The sequence below is a fragment of the Pipistrellus hanaki genome (assembly GCF_964339955.1).
Source record: "Pipistrellus hanaki genome assembly, chromosome: 18".
Classification (NCBI taxonomy): Eukaryota; Metazoa; Chordata; class Mammalia; order Chiroptera; family Vespertilionidae; genus Pipistrellus; species Pipistrellus hanaki.
The window spans coordinates 12,932,501-12,953,285 of NC_140520.1; the positions used below are offsets into that span (position 1 = coordinate 12,932,501).

The window sequence follows — 20,785 nt, forward strand, 5'->3', positions numbered from 1 at the left end:
CAGTCGGGTCTCTGCCAAAGCCTGCACCCAGTTCACTTGGAGACGGGCCAGCTGAGTCAGTAGAAGGGCCAGTAGAAGGTAAGCACTAGGGTTTTTGAACCCAGCAATTGTATTGTCTATTTGGGGAGGCCGAATGGACAAACCTAAAATAATTATAGAATCACACAAGCATTTAACGTGTAATACGTGCATTTGAAGTGCAGATGGAAGGAAAATGGAAGTGTAATCTACTGAATTGAAGCTTCTCCTGACTTTTTTTGGGAGCATCTACTAGCCTATATAATAAAGAGGCAATATTCAAATTTACCATCACTCCAACACACAAGATGGCAGCCCCCATGTGGTCAAAGATGGCCGCCACAAGATGGCCAGTAGAGGAAGGCAGTTGTGGGTGACAGGCCGGCAGGGGAGAGTAGTTGGGGGTGACCAGGCCTGCAGAGGAGGGCAGTTAGAGGTGATCGGGCTGGCAGGGGAGGAGTTAGACATTAATCAGGCTGGCAGGTAGAAGCGGTTAGGGGGCAATCAGGCAGGCAGACAGACGAGCAGTTGGGGGCCAGCAGTCTGGAATCAGGCCTAAATGGGTAGTCAGACATCCCTTGAGGTGTACCAGATTGGAGATGGTGCAGGCTGGGCTGAGGCCCCCTCCCCGCGCCCCCCCCCCCCCCGCCCCCCGCGCACAAATTTCATGCACCGGGCCTCCAGTATGCAAAGTAATGCGCCTGAAGTTCAGCAAGCACATTAGAGACATAGCCCGGTCTTGGCCTGCAGGAGCTCAGACCCAGTGGAGTCTGAGAGAAGTCATCTTTTGTGGGCCCCCTGTTGCAAAGCTAAACCTTCTCAAAAACTTCCTGTTCTCAGTGCCCCCTTGCCAATCCATTCAACTCAGTCTTCTCTGCACAAGCTGTGTTTTATTCCTTTTGTACCACTTGCTACATTTTAATGATCAGGCATGCTCCAGGAAATAGGCTAATGGCTGCATTCACGTGGTTCTGTTAAGTTCGCGTAGTAACTCGGGGTGGTGGGTGTCACCGTCGCCCCTGCAATGAGGCTGCCGCGCTCTGTAAGCGGTCCAGCCCACAGACCTGGCGAGGTCAGCCAGGAGCTGCCTCCGTATCTGGCTGCCCCCGAGTACCAAACCACACAGTCGATAGGACGTGTAAACGACTCGCCATAGTAACAGTGGATCTATGAGGGCTTTTATTTATCTGACGGAGAAGACAACGATACTGGAGCACAGAATGAGGTCATTTCTGTTGACCCAATAAATGAAGTCCTGTTCAATCCAGGGGGTCGGGCGGAGGCTTCTTGGCACCCAATTCCCCTTCCTCTTCTCGGCAGGCCGGCAGGCCCCGCCGCGGGACAGCCACGGACAGGAGCCCCTGCGGGCAGGTCTTGCGGTGGGTGGTGGTCGGGGGAGGCAGGGCCTGGGGAAGACAGCCTTCAAATAAAAACTCCCTTTTTTTATTTTATTGATTTTTTTTTTACAGAGAGGAAGAGAGAGGGATAGAGAGTTAGAAACATCGATGAGAGAGAATCATCCATCAGCTGCCTCCTGCACACCCCCTACTGGGGATGGTCCCGCAACCAAGGTAAATGCCCTTGACCGGAATCGAACCCGGGACCCTTCAGTCCGCAGGCCGACGCTCTATCCACTGAGCCAAACCGGTTTTGGCAAATAAAAACCCTCTTAATGCTCGAAGGCAGAGCTCTCCGAGGATTTCTTCCCTTCCATGTAGGGATGGCTCCTGTCCGTACCCCCAGGGCACCCTCCTTCAGAGTGGAGCCTGCTTCACAGCCCAGCCCCCGGCCTCGGGCCCTCATCCTCCCGCAGGGCACACACGGCCTCCCCCACAGACCTGAGACTCAGACCAGCCTCCTAGGAAAGGCCTCAGCTGCTGGAGTAGGGTTTCGGGAAGGAAGTCCTAAACATCTGTGGAGAACTGTGACTCGACTCGATGTGCAAACCAGCAAGCTAGCTTGTAGCAGTTTCACGGCTGTGGGCAGAAGATGCGAGTTGTGGGTCAGAAATGAAGGCTGATTTTATGACTCAGAGCAGTAGCAGTAGCCAGCATCTTCTTTCATGACATTCACATTGTTTATTGAGGTAGAAATCACGCACCATAAAACTCAGCGGCTGTTAGTGTATGCACCAGGTTGTGCAAACTTCTGAATTCAAGAACGTTTTCATTATCCCCCAAATAAACCCCATACCCGTCAGCAGTCCCTCCGCCCGCCCCCTTCCTCCCAGCCCCTTTGAAAACCATGCATCTGCTTTCTGTGTCTGGATTTGCCCGTTCTGGACACGCCATAGAAAGGAAGTCATACAACATGTGGCGTTTTGTGTTTTCCTTCAACTTAGCACGTTTCCGGGGTTCGTCCACGCAATAGCAATCCTCAGCCCTTCACTCCTTTTTAATGACTGACCTGGTGGCCCGGTGCACAAAATTCCTGCACATTAAAAGGGGATTCATTAGCGGAAATATTTTAATATTGCTATTTGCCCTTTCTCTGTAATAGAAGTGTCAGAGATGAAAGAAAATTAGTAAAATGTATATGAGAATCTTCCTCCTGTCAGTCTGGGGCGTGCCACGGGAGCCAGAGCCAAGTCCGTGCCCACCCGCCCGCACCTTGAAATTGTGCGAGACCCGGACCTGGCCGGCCCCACCCCCATTGAGCCCCACAGGGCGGGGGGGCGGGGGGGGCGGGCACAGCCTCAGGTCCCCCGTCAAGCCCTGCTGGGTGGGGGGTGTGGCCTCAGGTCCCCCAGCCCTGGCTCGAGGGCGTGGTGACCATTTGCGTATTAGCTCTTTATCATATAGGATGATACTTTATTACATGGATAGACCACAGTTGGTTTATCAATTCATCATTCAATGGCATTTGGGTTGTTTCTGCTTTTTGGTTGTTACCCACAATGCTGCTCTGAACATGGGTGCACAAGCTTTTGTGTGAACATATGTTTCAGTTCTCTTGGGTATAACCCTAGGAGTGGAATGCCTGGGTCACATGATAGCTCTAGGGCTAACTTTTTGAGGACCTACCAAACTGTTTTCCAAAACAGTTGTTCCATTTTACGGTGGCACGAGCAATGTGTGGTTATTCCAATTTCTCCACTTTCTTGCCAAAACCTCTTTTGTACTGTAGCCATCTAGTGGCTGTGAGGTGGTATCACATTGTGGTTTTGATTTCCTTAACTAATGAGCATCTGCTCATGTGCTTATTGATCATTTGTATGTCTTTTATTACAGTATATTGTTAAAATTGTTCTATTATATGTGTTAATCTTTTAAAAATATTTTTATTGATTTCAGAGAGGAAGGGAGAGGGAGAGAGAGAGAGATAGAAACATCAATGATGAGAGAGAATCATTGATTGGCTGCCTCCTGCATGTCCCCTACTGGGGATGGAGCCCGCAACCCAGGTACGCGCCCTGGCTGGGAATCAAACCGTGACCTCCTGGTTCCTAGGTAGGCGCTCAACCATTGAGGCATGCCAGCTGGGCTATATGTTAATCTCTTATTGCGCTTAGTTATAGATTAGATTTTATTAAAGGTACTAGAGGCTCGGTGCACAAAATTCATGCACGGTGGGGGGGTGTCCCTCAGCCAAGCCTGCACCCTCTCCAATCAGACAAATCTCTCATAATCCAGGACTGCTGGCTCCCAACTGCTCGCCTGTCTGCCTTCCTGATTGCCCCTAACCACTTCTGCCTGCCAACCTGATTATCCCCTAACCACTCCCCTGACAGCCTGATTGATGCCTAACTATTCTCCTGCCAACCTGATTGCCCCTAACTGCCCTACCCTGCCAGCTTCATCACCCCTAACTACTCTCCCCTGCTGGTCTGGTCCCCCCAACTGCCCTCCCTGCAGGCCTGGGTTCCCCCAACTGCTCTCCCCTGCAGGCCTGGTCCCCCCCCCCAAACTGCTTTCCCCTGCAGGCCTGGGTCCCCCCCCTAGCTGCCAGTTCCTGCAGGTCCAGTCGCCCCCAACTTCTCTCCTCTGCCAGCCTGGTCCCTCCCAACTGTCTTCCCCTACTGGCCATCTTGTGGTGGCCATCTTGTGTCCACATGGGGGCAGCCATCTTGTGTTGGAGTGACAGTCCATTTGCATATTACTCTTTTATTAGATAGGATGTATGTGTAGGAAAAAAAGCAGTATATGTAGGGTTCGGTACTGTCTGCAGTTCCAGGCACCCACTGGGGATCTGGGAATGTACATCCCGTGGCTAAGGGGGTAACTACCACACAGGGGGCATGTCTTCAGATGTTAGGAGTCCCGAGTGACAGCTGCTCACAGGAGCAGAGTTTGCTGGGGGCTGGCCCCCCTGAGAGCGTGGGGTGAAGGCCCGTGGGTGGAAAGGTGTTGGCAGGGTTTTGTATTTTGCTTTTGAATTTGCCTATGTGTGGTGGTGGTGGTTTCCCTCTCCTCTCACCCTCAAGCACATTTTCTGGAAAGCGGTACTTCTGAATCTGCTCGATATCATTGAACAGTCATTTCTGACCTTGGCTGCCCATTAAAACCATCGGGGGAGCTTTTAAAAGATATTGATGCTCTAATCCCAACCCCAAAGCGAAGGAGCCGTCCAGCAGGACCTCACTGGCAGCCAGCACTGCGGGGGCACAGGGCTGGCGGACTTTCTCCATTGCAGAGGGTCAGACGGCGAATATTTTATGCTTTGCAGATCATGCGGCTCGGTCACAAATACTCGATATTTCTGGGATAGTAGCCAGAAAGCAGCCTAGACAATAAATAAACGACCGTGTGTGTGTGTGTGTGTGTGTGTGTGTGTGTGTGTGTGGTTGTGTTCCAATAAAACTTTATTGATAAAAAGGTTGGAATTGGCATGAGGCAGTGGTGTCCTGACACCTGCTATAGGAGATACAAAAAACATAAAGTCGTTCCCTCTTTTACGTTCATAATGGTAAAACCTAAGAAGAAGACAGCCGAGGTTTGGCAGAGAATGAAAAGAATGTAGAATGTGAAGTTAGAATCACTGGGTTCGAATCCTGACTCTAACTTGGCTGTGTAGTCTTAGGGAAGTCCCTTAGGCTCTCTGATCCTTATTTTATTATGCTTCTGAGAATGAGGACAATAGGGTGTGTACTCCACAGGGTGATTTTAAGGATCAAATGGAACAAGGTTGGTGAAAGTGCTTTGTAATCGGAAAATGCTAAGCATATATTGCTTGTACTGACAAATTGGCCTGTTGCTCAGCTTCTTGTAGATTCATGTGTAATAAACATTAAATATTTAAAAGTAAAAGCGAATTAGAAAATTTGAATTTAGATGTAATATAAACACGAAGACTGGAGAAAATGAGTTATACATAATGTATGTCTAATGTCCTCACCCAACAAAGTGACTTTAGATTGGTAAAAAGCTGCTTTTAAAAGAAGATTGTATAAATGTCACACTCCCCCCCACCCCCTCAAAATAGAACTTTCTAGGGGGGGAAAAAAGGTTTTTATCATGGTTGTGGAATTTCCAAGGGAGGGGCAGGAAGGGGCTGTGGGGAGAGGCAGATACTTCCCGGTGGGGCGGGTGGTGGGGGAGAGCTGGGACCTTAAGGGAAGCATTTCGTCCTGGATTCGGTCCTCGGTCCAGGGCATGTGTCCGGGCTGCAGGTTCAATCCCCTGCTCCGTGTGCGGGGAGGCAGTTATCCATGTGGTTCTCTCACATAGATGTACCCTCCCTCCCGCCTGTCCTCTGCCCCTCCCTCCCTCCTTTCCACTCCCTCATGGCGAGGACTAACAAAACACAGAAAAAGCAAGCAAGCAAGCAAGCAAGCAAGCAAGAAACCAAGAAAGAAAGAAGAAAGAAGAAAGCGTTTTTATTAGGGCAGGAGCCAGACCGCAGGCAGTTAGGAGGGAGTGGGCAGAGGAAACGGCGTCAGGAGGAGCTGGTCTTTCTACAGGAGAGGGAGAGAAGAGGAAAAGCAGGGTGTAGTTCAGAAGGCCCTCAGGGAGGGGGTGGTGTGTGTGTGCACGAGGGCCTAGCTGGCCCTGTGGAAGGAGTAGCCTCTGGGAAGGGAGGCAGCCTGAGGGCAGGGGAGGAAGAGGTGAGAGCAGGTGTGGCGAATGCCCAGAGAGGGGAAGGTGACCCTAGCGCGGGCAGCGGAGGGCAGGCTACAGTGAGGAAAGGGGGCAGGGAGACTCGCAAAGAAGGGATGTGAGCAGCTTGAGGGGAGGCTGACCAAGACAAAGGTCCTCTCCCTCTGCAGCTGCCTACCCTGCCCCTGCCTGACCTCTCTTGCTCAGACTTCGCTCTGCCCAGGGTCTGTTCCATGGATGGACTGTCTGCAGCCCCGCGGGGCTGAGGAGCTTCATTCGGAGGCAGGACATGTCTTCCTCGCCTCTGCATTTACCTCCCTCAGCGCCAAACCTGCTCACCCAGCACACAACAGACTTTTCTTTCTTTTTCCTTTTAAAAATATTTTGTCCTGATGGTTTGGCTTAGTGGATAGAGCGTCGGACTGTGGACTGAGGGGTTCCGAGTTTTATTCCGGTCAAGGGCATGTACCTTGGTTGTGGGCACATCCCCGGTGGGGGGTGTGCAGGAGGCAGCTGATCTATGTTTCTCTCTCACTGATGTTTTTAACTCTCTATCCCTCTCTCTTCCTCACTGTAAAAAATCAATAATATATTAGTATATATATTATATATATTGTATATATATATTGTAGATAGATAGATAGATATATTATTGATTTTTTACAGAGAGGAAGAGAGAAGGTAGAGAGCTAGAAATATCAGTGAGAGAGAAACATAGATCAGCTGCCTCCTGCACACCCCCCACCGGGGATGTGCCCACAACCAAGGTACATGCCCTTGACCGGAATCGAACCTGGGACCTTCCAGTCCACAGCCCGACAATCTATCCACTGAGCCAAACCGGTTTCGGCCATAATAGACTTTCCAGGAAGTATGTGTTTCATTGGTGACAGAGGAGCCGGTTGGGGGTCTGAAACCCCGGGAACGAGTTGTAAGCTTTGTGTCTGGGTCTCTCTGTCTTTCCAACCCCGCCGAGCAGGAGGAGATTCGGGACCTTCTGAAGGACTTCCACCCTCTGCATGTCCACAGGGTCCGGAGCGGCTGCAAATGGTGAGGACCACACTTCCTCTGCTTTGGGAAGCGGCTCCTTTCCTCCCGGTCCCTTCTGCTGAGGCACGGACATGGCACGCTTGCCGCTGGGCCCCCGAGTCTGGGGTCAGCTAGGGACGTGTCCGGGCCCCGGGGACTTGTCCTGCCCACACCACCTTGGTCGAGGAGCCCGGAGATCTGTGTTTATTTTTAGAAGCATCTCTTTTATGACTGGAGGTTAAATGACCAAACTGTCCTTAGCCTTGGTTGTCCCTGGAAACCGGACCTGCTCATATTCCCCCTTTCTGATTTCCAGGGCAGTGAGAGGGCTTTGAGCCTTTGGGGAGAGCAGTAGGAAAGAAACCCAAAGCCAGACGTGGGTGTAGCGGAGGAGTCCAGGCACACATACGGCTTCTGATCCCCAGCCTGGGCCTCAGTGACTTGTTGGTGTGTGTGCAGCGCCCCCCTCTGGCCGGGAGGGGAGGAGAGCACTGCGCTGGGGCCTGGCTGCCTCCTGCAGCTCTGTCCTGGGACGTGTGTGCTCAGAGCCGGCCCGCGTGCTTCCCCGCAGCTTCGCGTTTGCGGACCTGGGCTCCGTGCAGAGAGTGGCGCTGGCCATCCAGGAGCTGGACGGCACGCTGTTCCACAACCGGAAGCTGCATGTGAATTCGAACACAAGCGCCCCCAGGAGGACCCCCGAGCCGGCCCCGAGGCCCCAGGAGCTGCAGGTACGCGTTCCAGGCTCTCCGTGCCGGTGGCCTGTGCTTCCTTTTCAGGGGGCGGCAGACCTCCTCCTTCGTCCGGTTTTGCTGTGGATGAAATCAGGGGAACTTGTTGTTAATACTCCACCTGGGGATGTTTTTCCCCATTGATTTTGACAGAGAGAGTGGGAGGGAGGCGGAGGTGGGGTGGGAGAGAAACATCAATGTGAGAGAGGGGGGCTGGGACTCAAGCCTGCAACCGCGTGAGGTACATGCCCTTGACTGTAATCGAACCTGTGACCCTTTAGTCTGTGGGCCGACGCTCTCACCACGAAGCCAGGAAAGCCTCAGTCCTGTTGGTTGGAATAGGACTCCAAGGCCTTTGAAGGGCTGGCTCAGATGTCAGACATGCCATGCAGGCAGGCCCTTCAGTGGAGACTGGCAGGTCAGCCCAGGGCCTTCTCCGCCAGGTGCTGTTTGCATGAGAGGCCTCTGTGCAGAGGTGGCGGCGGCTAGACTCTGTTTGTTTCGTTTTGTTTTTGTTTTTTTAAAACCAAGTGGCCACCAGGAGTCTTTCTTAGTCCTCAGGGTTTACAATATGAAGCCACATCATCACGACCACAATCCAATATAGAACGCTTTCTATATTTTTAATCATTAGGGAATAATAACGAGACAGAAGTGGTTTAAAATGCTTACATATTGATGATAATGTTTAGCTTGAAGCCGATGCTGAGAATTGGTTCTCGGGATTGGTATTTGGAACTGTCTTAAGAGATTCTATCGAATAAAGAGGCGATGTGCAAATTGGCCATCGCTCCACCCGCCAGGTTCTCCTGTGTTTCCCCACCAGCAGCCCCCCCCGCACGTCCCTGGCAACGCCGACCCGCTTCCTGTCACGGCAGGCAAGGGTTACCCAGAGTTTAGTGGCCACGGCATTGTGCTGTCTGCGCATCGTTGTGTCTGGCTTCTCCCACTCAGCAGAATGTGACTGAGATTCACCCGTGCGGCTGCGCCGTCAGCAATTCTCTTTTCATCGCTCAGTGGTATTCTGTGGCATGGACGTGTCCCTGTCTGTCCGTCCCTTCACCGAGGTTTGAGTGTTAAAGGGACCGTGTAGAATAGCTTCCAGGGACGAGCTGGAAGCAGAAAGGCCTGTCCCAGGTGCCCCGAGACAAGAATGAAAGTGGGTTGTCACGCCCACCCCAGCGCTGTCCGGCCAACACGCCCCGCACACGCCCGCCCGGGCCTTGGACCTTCTGTCTTCAGCCCCAAGGCTCTTTCCCAGGTATCCACGGGGCGTGCTTTGTCCCTTCACTCAGGTCCCATTGAGCGGTCCCCCCCGCCTCCCATCCCACCCTTTTTCTCCCTGCTCCTTGCCTGTGTCTTGTCGTGGCTCCAGCGGCCCCGGGGTGGCATGCCTGTGTGCGTGCTTCCTGTCCGCTGCCCCCATCGGAGTGTGAGCGCCTGAGGGCAGTGTTTGGAACGCACACGGTTTACAAATAGCATGCGGGCTTCCTGAGGACAGGGTCTGCGTCATTCGCCTTCGGCACTCGGCGCCTGGCACGTAGGGGAGGCACAACGTGTGTGACCCGGAGGAGAGGGAGGCTGTGGGGGTTAACACGGTACACGTCACATCTCCACCAAGACGCGCCCAGCGGGCGGCCCGCGGGCAGCTCCTGGGTGGGGTCAGAGGCCTTCAGGGCATGTGGCCCGGGGACCAGCCGCGGTCCGGGGGTGGCCGTGAGCAGACCCAGGGGCTGCGGGCAGGGAGGCTGCCGCTGTTCCGAGCGAGACGTGAGGCCTGCACCCCTGCTGAGCGGTGGCCCGGGAGCTGCTCCCTGGTGTGTGTAGGGCAGGGGTGGGAACCGTTTCCCACACCAAGGGCCATTTGGATATTCCTAACATCACACGAGGGCCATACTGAACTATCCCCTTTAACATTAGCCTGCTGTATTTGGTCATACACTTAATTAACTCACTCCTAATGCCTTGGCAGGGCCAGACCAAAAGAGTTTTCGGGCCTAATGGGGGCGGGTGGGAGGCGGGCCCTGGGTTCACAAGGCCCATCATTCTCCAGCCCTCGTGTCGGGGAACCAATGGACCCCCATCCACCCCAGTGCTTTCTGGCGACTGACCTTTGTGTGCCCGCTGTCTTCTCCCCCACTGCTCAGACTCGCCAGCCTCGCTCTGGAGTCTGCTGCCTCTTAGGACTCTTGACCAGCTGGTGGCAGGGCCCAGAACAAAGCAGAGAGCCCATTCATAGCTGGCGATGGGTCTGGGTTCCTGTGCTTATGGCAACGAGAGAGCTCCTAGATTGTCTGGCTGGGCAGAGATGGGGCCGCGGCCCTGACCTCTGCAGGCCCAGGTGGCCGCCTTTGTCACACACACCTCTTGACATTGGAGGCTTGTTTTTGGGTGACGTGCTGTGGTGGCTGGATGGTAATGGCATCTTTTCCTCTGAAACGTAATCTCACAAACTCACAAAAGACTTGTTATATTTATCTCTTAAATCATTAGGGGATAATAACGAGACAGAAGTGGTTTAAAATGCTTACATGTTGACGATAGTGTTTAGCTTGAAGCGCTGCTGAGAACTGGTTCTGGGGATTGGTATTTGGAACTGTCTTGAGAGATCCTATCTAATAAAGAGGTGATGTGCAAATTGACCGTCACTCCAACACATAAAATGGCTGCCCCCATGTGGTCAAAGATAGCTGCCACAAGATGGCCAGCAGGGGAGGGCAATTGTGAGTGATCAGGCCAGTAGGGGACTGCAGTAATGGGTGATTATGCTGGCAGAAGAGGGTAGTTGAGGGGGACCAGGCCTTCAGGGGAGGACAGTTGTGGGGGACCAGGCTGCAGGGGAGGGCAGTTGGGGGAGACCAGGCCAGCAGGAGAGGGCAGTTGGAGGGGACCAGGCCCACAGGAGAGGGCAGTTAGGGGAGACCAGGCTGGCAGGGCAGGGCAGTTAGGGGCAATCAGGCCTGCAGGGAAGGACAATTAGGGGCAATCGGGCCAGCAGGGAGCAGTTAGGCATCAATCAGGCTGACAGGGGAGTGGTTAGGGGTGATCAGGCTGACAGGAAGAAGTGGTTAGGGGCAATCAGGTAGGCAGGCAGGTGAGCGGTTGGGAGCCAGCAGTCCTGGATTGTGAGAGGGATGTCCCAGATTGGAGAGGGTGCAGGCTGAGCTGAGGGACACCCCTCCCCCCGTGCATGAATTTCGTGCAGCGGGCCTCTCGTTTTAAATAAAAAGTCACGGTGCTTGGCTGGAGAGCGGTTGTTTGCAGGGTCACCTTGTTTTGCTGCAGGTGCACAGGTGGGGCAGGAGGTCTCACGTGCAGCTCTGACTGGTCTCCTTGGCCGACAGGGAGCTAGCCCCTGTGGAGGGCTCACTCTGCAGGCCTCTTTCTAACCACGTGGCCGTGGGGGCTCGTGTAATCACAGCAGCAGGTGCTGCTGCTCCCGTCCTGCAGGTGAGGAGGAGGCACTAGCCCAGAGCGAAGGAGCCCTGTCAGTCCTGGAAGCAGGAGGGAGCCCTGCCCCTGTAACCACCCTCTCATCCCCTGTAACCACCCTCATCCCATTTCTCTGTACTCAGCACCTCCTTCCTGTCGTGTCCTGGACAAGTAAACCTTCACCTCAGTGCCGATGTGATTCATGGAACAGAAGAGGAAGCCAAAGCTGAGAGAGTTGAATAACTTGCTCCAGAAGTTACTAACGTCTCCTTCCTTCCTCCTCTTCTTCCCTTTCCTCCTCTTCCCTTCCATTAATCCAGCCGTCCACCCCATCCATCCATCCATCCATCCATCCAACATCTGTTTACCGAGAGCTTAATGGGCACTGGGGAGCGTGCTAGGCCCCGGGCTACCTCCGTGTAATTGTCAGAAGACAGATGTGATTCTTATTCTCATGATATTTGTGTTCCAGTGGGAAGAGACCTACAATATCCAATAAATAAGAAAACGCCAGCCCTCCGTACTAATTAAAATACGCTGATGTGATGAATGTGAGGGGGACCGCCTTTTATTTTTTTTGAGAGGGCTCACTTCTTTAGATGGTTTTTAGGGAAGCCTCTTGGTGAGGCAGTGACGTCTCACCTGAGATCGGAATGGACAAATCAGGGCCCATCCTGCAAACATTGAATTTCAAGCTGCAGGACCCACAAATGCCCCGAGGTGTGCTGTGACGGGAGGAGGGGCAGTGGGCAGATGGGAGCCCCATGGGAAGGAGGCCATGTCCTGGCATCCTCGATGAGCCAAAGATCTGGATTTTATGTTTAGGCACGGTGGGGAGACGTTGGAAGGATTGAATTGGGGGGTGGGGGGGAGGTCAACTGGATTTTGTTTGTAAGAGATCATACCTGCCGGGTGGCGACTGGGTTATGAGGCCGGAGTGGCAGCAGGGACTCTGCGGACATGGCTGCTGAGGTCCTGGGACGAGGTGGCAGTAGCTTGTATTGTGGCGAAGCGGGGAGTTCGTGGGTTCTGGTGTGTTTTGGGAGAAGAGATGGCCTGGCTTGCTGCTGAGGTTGATGTGGGGAGCCAGGGAGAGGGGGACGTGGCCTGAGCCGCTGGGTAGACGGTGACGTAGTTTGCGAAGCTGAGAGAGCGGGGCGAAGCGGCTGTGCGGGGTCTGGTCAGACATGCCGAGTGCGTGTTCCTCTTAGTTGTCCCGTCGAGTAGACATCTCTATATTTCAGTTGAATTCCAGAGAGCGATGAAAGCGGGAGGTCTGACTGTGGTATACTGTGGATTCCTAAAATCGCAGAGCTGGGAGGACCTGGGAGAGAAGGAAGATGGGAGAGAGGCATTGACTGGCTCAGCTCCTTTCCAGGGCCAGCCACTCAGCCGGCCAGCGTGGCTCAGTGGCCAAGCGTCGACCTATAAACCAGGAGGTCACAGTTCAATTCCCAGGACATACGCCCGGGTTGTGGGCTCGATCCCCAGTATAGGGTGTGCAGGAGGCAGCCTGTCAATAATTCTCTCTCATCATTGATGTTTCTAGCTCTCTATCCCTCTCCCTTCCTCTCTGAAATAAAAAGACATGTGTATATATATTAGCCAAAACTGATTTGGCTCAGTGGATAGAGCGTTAGCCTGTGGACTGAAAGGTCCCGGGTTCGATTTAGGTCAAGGGCATGTACCTCGGTTGTGGGCACATCCCCAGTAGGGGGTGTGCAGGAGGCAGCTGGTCGATGTTTCTCTCTCATCGATGTTTCTAGCTCTCTATCCCTCTCCCTTCCTCTCTGTAAAAAAATTAATAAAGTATATTTTTAAAAAGAGAGACATATATTATAATTAGAAGGCCAGCCAGGGAAAGGTAAGGGAGACCGGATGTGTGCGATGTCAGGGAAGGCGAGAGGAGCGGTGTTTCTCGAAAGAGGGCGTGGGTGGACACCGCCGGTGAGTTCAGAGCAGAGAGCAGGAGGACTGGCGGCTGGCAGGTCAGGCTGACCCTGTGCGAGCCGTTCGGAGGCAGCTGATTGGGAGGCGCTGAGGGACATGTGGGGGAAGCAGACGGGACTCAGACAGCAGGGCCGGTGACGGGGCAGAGAGCGCTGGCAGCAAGAGGGGTGTGGGGTCAAGGCAGGGCCCCACACGTGGATCACAGGCATGTCCCTGCGGGGAGACATCCTCACGGCGGGAGGGCCTGGGGGAGGAAGCGGGCAGCCCTCAGGGCTGCTGCCCTGGGGAAGGCGGGAGGGTGGGAGACCCAGAGAGTTCGAGCAGGCGCCTGTGGCCGGGGTGGCAGGAGGGGTGGCAGAGGGCGGGGTAGGGGTTTGCATGGGGGGAAGGGGAGGGACCCCCGTCCCACAGCTTCCAGTTTTCACCGGATAAAGAGGCAGCACCTCAGGGGTGGGGGTGGGGGTGGGGGCGTCCTCAGAGGCGTGAGGCCGTCCATTCGGCGGGAGGAAAGGCAGCTTACCAGGGCTCCCGGTGGGACAGCAGTGCGTGTCTGCGGGAGAACGGGCCCCTGGTGCTGGCTGCAGCGGTCCGTGGCCGGAGCAGGGGAGCAGCGGGGCGGGCAGAGACATGGCTCGAACCAGGGGTGAGCGTTTTCCAGGCGAGGTCAGTGGAGAGGGCAGCCCGCGGGCGTTGGGGGTGCAGGGTTGTAGTGAGGAGCAGGGCACCCAGACCTTTCTGTCTCCACATACCCAGGCTTCCAGGGTAACCATTCCCACCTCTTCTACTCCCCCCCTCCCCCCCCCAAGAAGGTCCAGCCGGGACCCCCCAGGCTCCACAGTCTGGCCTTGGGGACTGAGTCCTGCTGGAGCACCCCTGCAGCCCCTGCCTCTCCCCCCACTCCCCCACCCCCACCCCCACCCCCTGAACGCGTTTCTGAATGCCTTTACACGGAAAGTGGGAGGGGGAAGCCGCTCTGTGAATAGCAGAGTGTGGACTGAGAGCCGATTTTAGAGGGGCTGACAAATGGTGGCCCTTGGGGTCAAAGCCAGCTTGAAGGATGGAGAGTTATAAAGAGTGAATATTTTTTATTTTGATAGTTACACACACACACACACACACACACACACATATATATATGGCGTGCAGAGGTGGTGACACTGCCTCCGGGTCCCCGTGGAGCGACTCCACATACAAACCAGTGAAATAACCGCTCTGGGCCTGACGCCGCCGTGCTCTCCTCCCCAGGTGTTGGAGCGGGCGTCCGGTGGAGGATTTGTCAGAATCACCGGTGAGATCCCCACCCCCCAGGATGTGTCTTCCCAACTGCTGACTCGGTTCTCCCAGCCTCCCCTCCACTCTGCCCCCCGCAGGCCTCTCCGTTCACTCCTCCGGGTGCTTTCCTGATGGAGGACCATCAGGCAGCACACCCTCCCCGCCTGCTGGAGACCTAGCGTCCGCGTGGCCCATCCTGTCTGCCTCGGAGGGTGGGGCCCGGGGCCAGGGCATCTTGGGGGGCAGGGGCAGCTCTGGTGCCTCCAAGACTCAGTCCCCTGCTTTCCAGCTTACCTACAGATCACCCTGAAAGCTCCCGGTGCCCCCCGAGAGCCAGCGCGGCCGAGGACGCCCTTATTTGCAGTCCCCATGGAGATGAGGTGAGTGGAGGGGTGCAGGCCCCGCCCCCCCAGCACGTGGTGCCTGCAGACATCACTCCATCCCTAGGGGTGGGTGGGGGTGGTCCCCGTGGGGGCAGGACGGGCTCGGGAGCTCCCGCACCGGGCCCACGGGGGCTAAGACAATCTATGAAGCCTGTGGCCGTGGTCCCCGGCCCTGCTCCCCTGCGGCCACCATGGCCACCACACCCTCTGCTCGGACAGGGGACACCATGCGTCGTGTCAGAGGGGCCAGGACCGCCCTGGACAGGCAGGGGCTGTGGCTGAGTGGTGTGTGTGTGTCCCCAGCAGCAGGTTTGCCTGCTCACATGTGGGTCTTAGTGACAAAGCTAGGGAGCGGGTGGCGGGAGTTTGGCTCGAATGAGACACAGGAGGGGCGGCTTGCGGGTCGGAAATGTGTCCTGGGTTTGGACAGTCGGCCCAGGGAAAGCTCTGGCCCCTCAGTCTGTGGAAGCCGGGGTGTATGTGTGTTTTCATCCAGAACTCCCCCACCCCCACCCCCACCCCCGCCCTGGTACTGCCCTGGTCCTGCGTTATGCTCTCAGCCCCTCCCTGGAGGGGTGGCCTGACCCAGGGGACCGTCCTGCCTGGCCCCCCAGCATCCCCCGGGACCAGGAGGCCACCCCCGCCCCCGCCCCGTCTCCCCCAGAGGCACCTTCCTGGCGCAGCTCCTGAGAGAATGCTTCGGCGGCCTCAGCTGGCTGGCCGCCCTGTGCTGCGCGGGCGGGGACGCGGGGCTGCTGGTGACCAGCACCGTCCCCCGGACCCCGTTCTTCTGGGCCATGCACATCACAGAGGTGCGGCTGGTGGGGGTCCTGGGGGCTGGGGCCTCTCGCAGGGCCGTCCTGGGCGGGCGTGGGGGTGGGCCGGCCAGCGGGGGAATCCAGACGGTGCGTTCCCATCCCCGGTTCCGTCTTCCTGGCTCCCTGGCTCCCGCCTCGGTGCCCGGGGCAGGTCCGGGTGCGGGCACAGCCAGGAACACCTGCGGGACGGACGTGGGTGTGAGGCAGGCGGTGAGCCGTGCTCGGTGCCCCGCAGACGCTGCACCGGGACATGCAGGCGCTGTTCGGCGCGCTGGCCGGGGCGGAGGAGCGGCAGCCCTTCCTGCCGGAGGCGGCCGTGCGGCGCGGGGCCCGCTGTCTGGCCGAGCACCAGCTGGGCGCGGCCGGGCCCGCCTGGAACAGGTCTGTGCCGGCGGGGGGCGGTGTAAGAGGGGAGGGTAGAAGGGAGGCGGCGGAAAACCACTTCTTCCTGTCTCCCCGCTTGGGACTCCGCTTTTTCCTTCCTTCCTCCCTCCCTCCCTCCCTTCCTCCTTCCCTCCCTCCCTCCCTTCCTTCCTTCCTTCCTTCCTTTTTTTAAAAAAAATATATTTTATTGCTGAGACCGGTTTGGCTCAGTGGATAGAACGTCGGCCTGCGGACTGAAAGGTCCCGGGTTCAATTCTGGTCAAGGGCATGTACCTTGGTTGCAGGCACATCCCCAGTAGAGGCAGCTTGATCGATGATTCTCTCTCAACGATGTTTCTAACTATCCCTCTCTCTTCCTCTCTGTAAAAAATCAATAAAATATTAAACAAAATAATATATTTATATCTTATTGATTTTTTACAGTGAGGAAGGGAGAGGGATAGAGAACTAGAAACATCGATCAGCTGTCTCCTGCATATCCCCTTCTGGGGATGTGCCCGCAACCAAGGTACATGTCCTTGACCGGAATCGCACCTGGGACCTTTCAGTCCGCAGGCCGATGCTCTATCCACTGAGCCAGATCAGTTTCCGGCCGGTTTCTTTCCTGCTGCTTCCTCTCCCGAGATCGGTGACTGTGATCACGCCTCTGCCCGAGGCCGGGAGCACGAAGGAAACTGCTCCTCTTTTAGCCCTGACCTCTGAGCCTCTTGGTGAAGGACCACTCTGCCTGCCGCCAGGGGGGCAGCCCTCCGTTCCTCCCCCCTCCCTCTGGCAGGTGCTGGGTGGTGGACCGGGTGGATGCCTGGGCTGTGGTCTGGTTCGTCGACTTTGGCCAGTCGGCCACCGTCCCGGTGCGGTGCCTGCGCAGCCTGGAGGGCGAGGACTTCTGGACCATCCCCCCGCTGACTCAGCCTTTCATGATGGAGAACGGTAAGATGCCCTCCAACCTCCGACCTCCGACCTCCTCTGGAGGCTCCGGGGTGGGAGACGCTGTGTCTGCCTCCAGGACCTCCGTGGGGGAGGGTGTGGGGGCAGCCGAGGCCCTCAGGGTACCCTTCGGCCTGTGGTCATTTGATCTTTGCCCGGTTTTTGGCGGCTGCCTCTTGCAGAGCTGCCTCTTGGGTATTGGTTTTCACACCTGGCTCCGCGGCGGCCCAGCAGGTGCTGTCCAAAGGCTGGGCTCCCCGGGCGCAGAGAGGAGGGCGGGCGGGCTCCTCTCTGTGTCTAAAGGAACAGCGCATCAGAAGCAGACCCAGCGGCCAGGGCTCTGGAGCTTCCTTCTGTCACAGAATGCTTTCCCAGTGACATCTTAAGCAAAACTCAAGGCACATGAAACAGATGAAAGCTGAGCTGCTCTGTGGAAGGATGAAGGGATGTTTGGGGGGGTCAGGAGGAGCAGAGGTGAAGACAACACGGACAGACACACTCACTCCCAAAGTGTAGGCCCCGGGCCCCCGCAGCCCTGGGAGGCCGAGGGGAATGTGCCTCGTGGTCAGGACCACCCCCCGCAGGCCATCGTGGGTAACTGCACGAAGGGGCCCCTGCGTGTAACAGGGTCAGGGTCAGGGTCAGGGCCAGGGCCAGGGTCAGGGTCAGGGTCAGGGTCAGGGACAGGGCCAGGGTCAGGGTCAGGGCCAGGGCCAGGGCTCTGGAGTCGGAGGCAGGCTGAAGCAGGCTGCGTGGGTGTTAGGGTTGGCCCCAAAAAGCAGCTCCCAGTTGGTCAGAGGGGCCAAGTGCCCCACCCGGCTATGGGCTGTGCTCAGCTCCCTCCTGGGCTTAGAGATGGCCCGAGCGGCCAGGCAGGCGGCGTATAATCCTCTGTGTGAGGAAAACAAAGCTCAAAAAAGTGAAAGGAGCTCCCTCCCCTCTCACAGCCAGAAACGGGCATACCTGGGGATGGAAGTGAGGTCTGACTTTAATCTGGTCAGCTTCCTGCATGGACAGCCCCAGCATTCGGAGGTTGGCAGGACAGCAGGCGCTGACCTTTCGACCAGCGGCCTGGCCTGCCTCGTTCCAACATGTAAACATGCGCATGTGAAAGCATCTGCTTCTAGCCGCTAGCCCAGATGCTCAGAGCAGAGTCCCCAGAATTTCCCATTCGAGAATGTGGAGTCCGCCCAGCTGACATGGCGCAGCGGTTGAGCTTCGGCCTGTGAATTAGGAGCTCACAGTTTGATTTCCGGTTGGGGCATATGCCCAGGGTGCAGGCTTGATCCCCATTGTGGGGTGTGCAGGACAGCCTATCAATGATTCTCTCTCTCTGTATTTCTGTCTCTCTCCCTCCCTCCCTCCCTTCATCTCTGAAATACACACACACACACACACACACACACACACACACATATATATATATATATATATATATATATATATATGGAGAGAGAGAGAGAGAGAGAGAGAGAGGGAGAGAGAGAGAGAGAGAGGAAGAGAGAATGTAGAATCCCAGATTCATGTAATTGTTCTAGTAACAATAATAATGTCTCCTCCTCTATATATTCTTCGTGCACCGTTCCCCTCCCCTCCCCCTCCCCTCCCCTCCCCCTCCCAGCTTTATCTCGTTTTACCCTGCAGCAGGGAGTTAGCCCTAACTAGCAGAGACTTGTAGGAGCCGCTCTGCATTTCCCGCTGCCCAGGCCTCCCTCTTCCCTCCTTGCTCCCGCTGCCTGACCCAGTGCCCCCAGGGTTTGGTTGTGTTTTGCTTGCAGGCATTTTGAGTTCGTATCAGCTGACCCATCACATCCTCAAGGGGAAAATCACTGGGGCTTTGAACTTGGAGGTAACTGCCCCTGTGCCTAACTCAGCCCTTCTCCCCCCCCCCCCCCCCCCCAGGGTCTCAGCTGCAGGCCACTGCCAGGGCCTACATTGCGGATTTATCTGGCTTTCCCTTAGACAAAATACCTGAAGTTATCCAAGGGGTTGGGTAGACTGGCTACGGTGGCCCTTCCTTCCCACTGAGACTGGCTCTTTCTCTTGCAGCCACACATCCTGAAGTTTGAAGAGTTAAGATAATGTGGCTGGCATCAGCGCGCCCCCTCCTTTGGTCTTCTGCACCCTCCCCCTCCCCCTCCCTCTCCCCTCCCCCTCCCCTCCCCCTTCCCCCCTCCTCCCTCTGCCCCTGCCCCTGCCCCTGCCTGCCCTGGCCTGTGGTCCCCTTCCACTGGGAAGGCCGCACTGGCGCCCAGGATTGATTTGCTTTGCGTTTGCTTTGCCCTCGGCTCCTCTCAGAGGAGTCTCCGTTTGTCATGTGTTCAGGGCTCAGCATGAACATGTGACCAAACAGAAGCTTCCATGGGAGGCTTCAGGTGGCCCTGCATTTCTTTCTTTTTTTTTTTTTTTTTTTTTTTTTGTGCTCCAGAGCATGATATAAATTGCTCTAACAGATCCTGGAGATTTTGGAGAGTGGAAGGGCCCACTGCTTAATTTTCCTGGGATCCCATTGTAGAACCAGGTGGGGAACCTTTAACCAGTAAGCCATCACCATGGTGAATAAATGTTGGCAGGTTTCTCGAGTTTGGGTGACTGATTCCTGTCCGGCCACCCCTCCCCAGCCCTGCCCTCTCCTGCCCTCCCTCCCCAGGCCTGCCCTCTCCTGCCCACCCTCCCCAGCCCTGCCCTCTCCTGCCCACCCTCCCCAGCCCTGCCCTCTCCTGCCCACCCTCCCCAGCCCTGCCCTCTCCTGCCCACCCTCCCCAGCCCTGCCCTCTCCTGCCACCCCTCCCCAGCCCTGCCCTCTCCTGCCCACCCTCCCCAGCCCTGCCCTCTCCTGCCCACCCTCCCCAGCCCTGCCCTCTCCTGCCCACCCTCCCCAGCCCTGCCCTCTCCTGCCCACCCTCCCCAGCCCTGCCCTCTCCTGCCCTCCCTCCCCAGCCCTGCCCTCTCCTGCCCACCCTCCCCAGCCCTGCCCTCTCCTGCCCACCCTCCCCAGCCCTGCCCTCTCCTGCCCACGGCAGTGAGGTGGAGCGGCCTCAGGTGCTCCCTCAGCTCTCGCTGCAGGCTCTGGGCTGGGCAGACCCTGCCTGGGATGCAGTCATTCACCCTTGAGGTGTAGGATACTGACCTCAAAGAGGTTTCTCTTTGCCTTAGAGGAAAATTGATTCACAATGATAGGGCGTTGATTCTCCCATGGTTTGTAACGCCATGAGAACCCTAAACTTAAGGCCATAAAGGGAGTGTTAGGATTGATAAGAAAAGGGGGAGGTTCTCTGAGAGTTGGTGCTTCCCTTATGGCAGGGAAACAGGGACCCCATTATTTAAAAAAATTGATTAGAGCCAAACTATTTAAATAACTTTATTTGTTTCATCCTTTGGTAGATGAGAAAAATACATTACAAAATACATTATACAGAGGACAGCTCACAGTACACATTACTAAAAACACAATCTACATCTCAGCCAGGGCTGGTGATAAGGTCAGAAGATAGCCACAAAGGCCTTGAACACCAGTTTCCGCTCTATGGAATAAGGTTGCCCCTAGGGTCCCCACTTTACCTAAACTTTAGCACCCCATTATCAGGTGGGTGTGGGTAGAGTTAGAGCAGCATTGAGGGGGACTGTTGAACTCTCCATCCACCTGAAGCAGCAAGACATGAATCCCTTAAGAGAAAATGGGGGAATGACCAACGTTAAAGCATTACGGAACTGACGTCCGTGGACGCCCAGGCGGCGGTCTCAGTGCTGGGCTTTCTGAGACGGAGCATCGTCACTGAGTCATCCCTGGCGTCTGTCATTGCGGTCAC

At 56.1% G+C, this 20,785-nt stretch overlaps 1 protein-coding gene across 1 annotated transcript in view; it reads left to right on the top strand.

Annotated features, from left to right (window-relative positions):
* TDRD10 (tudor domain containing 10) overlaps positions 1-19,542 on the top strand; it is a gene marked incomplete at its 5' end in the record, with an annotated part of 28,790 nt that extends 9,248 nt beyond the window's left edge. The window contains 10 exons of the mRNA XM_084866520.1: positions 7,033-7,103; positions 7,654-7,810; positions 14,438-14,480; positions 14,754-14,844; positions 15,512-15,659; positions 15,901-16,046; positions 16,825-16,979; positions 18,755-18,825; positions 19,026-19,048; positions 19,430-19,542. Of these exons, the coding sequence (XP_084722646.1) occupies positions 7,033-7,103; positions 7,654-7,810; positions 14,438-14,480; positions 14,754-14,844; positions 15,512-15,659; positions 15,901-16,046; positions 16,825-16,979; positions 18,755-18,825; positions 19,026-19,048; positions 19,430-19,469 (945 nt within the window). The 3' untranslated portion in view covers positions 19,470-19,542. The remainder of the gene's footprint in view (positions 1-7,032; positions 7,104-7,653; positions 7,811-14,437; positions 14,481-14,753; positions 14,845-15,511; positions 15,660-15,900; positions 16,047-16,824; positions 16,980-18,754; positions 18,826-19,025; positions 19,049-19,429) is intronic.
* Positions 19,543-20,785: the final 1,243 nt, after the last annotated feature.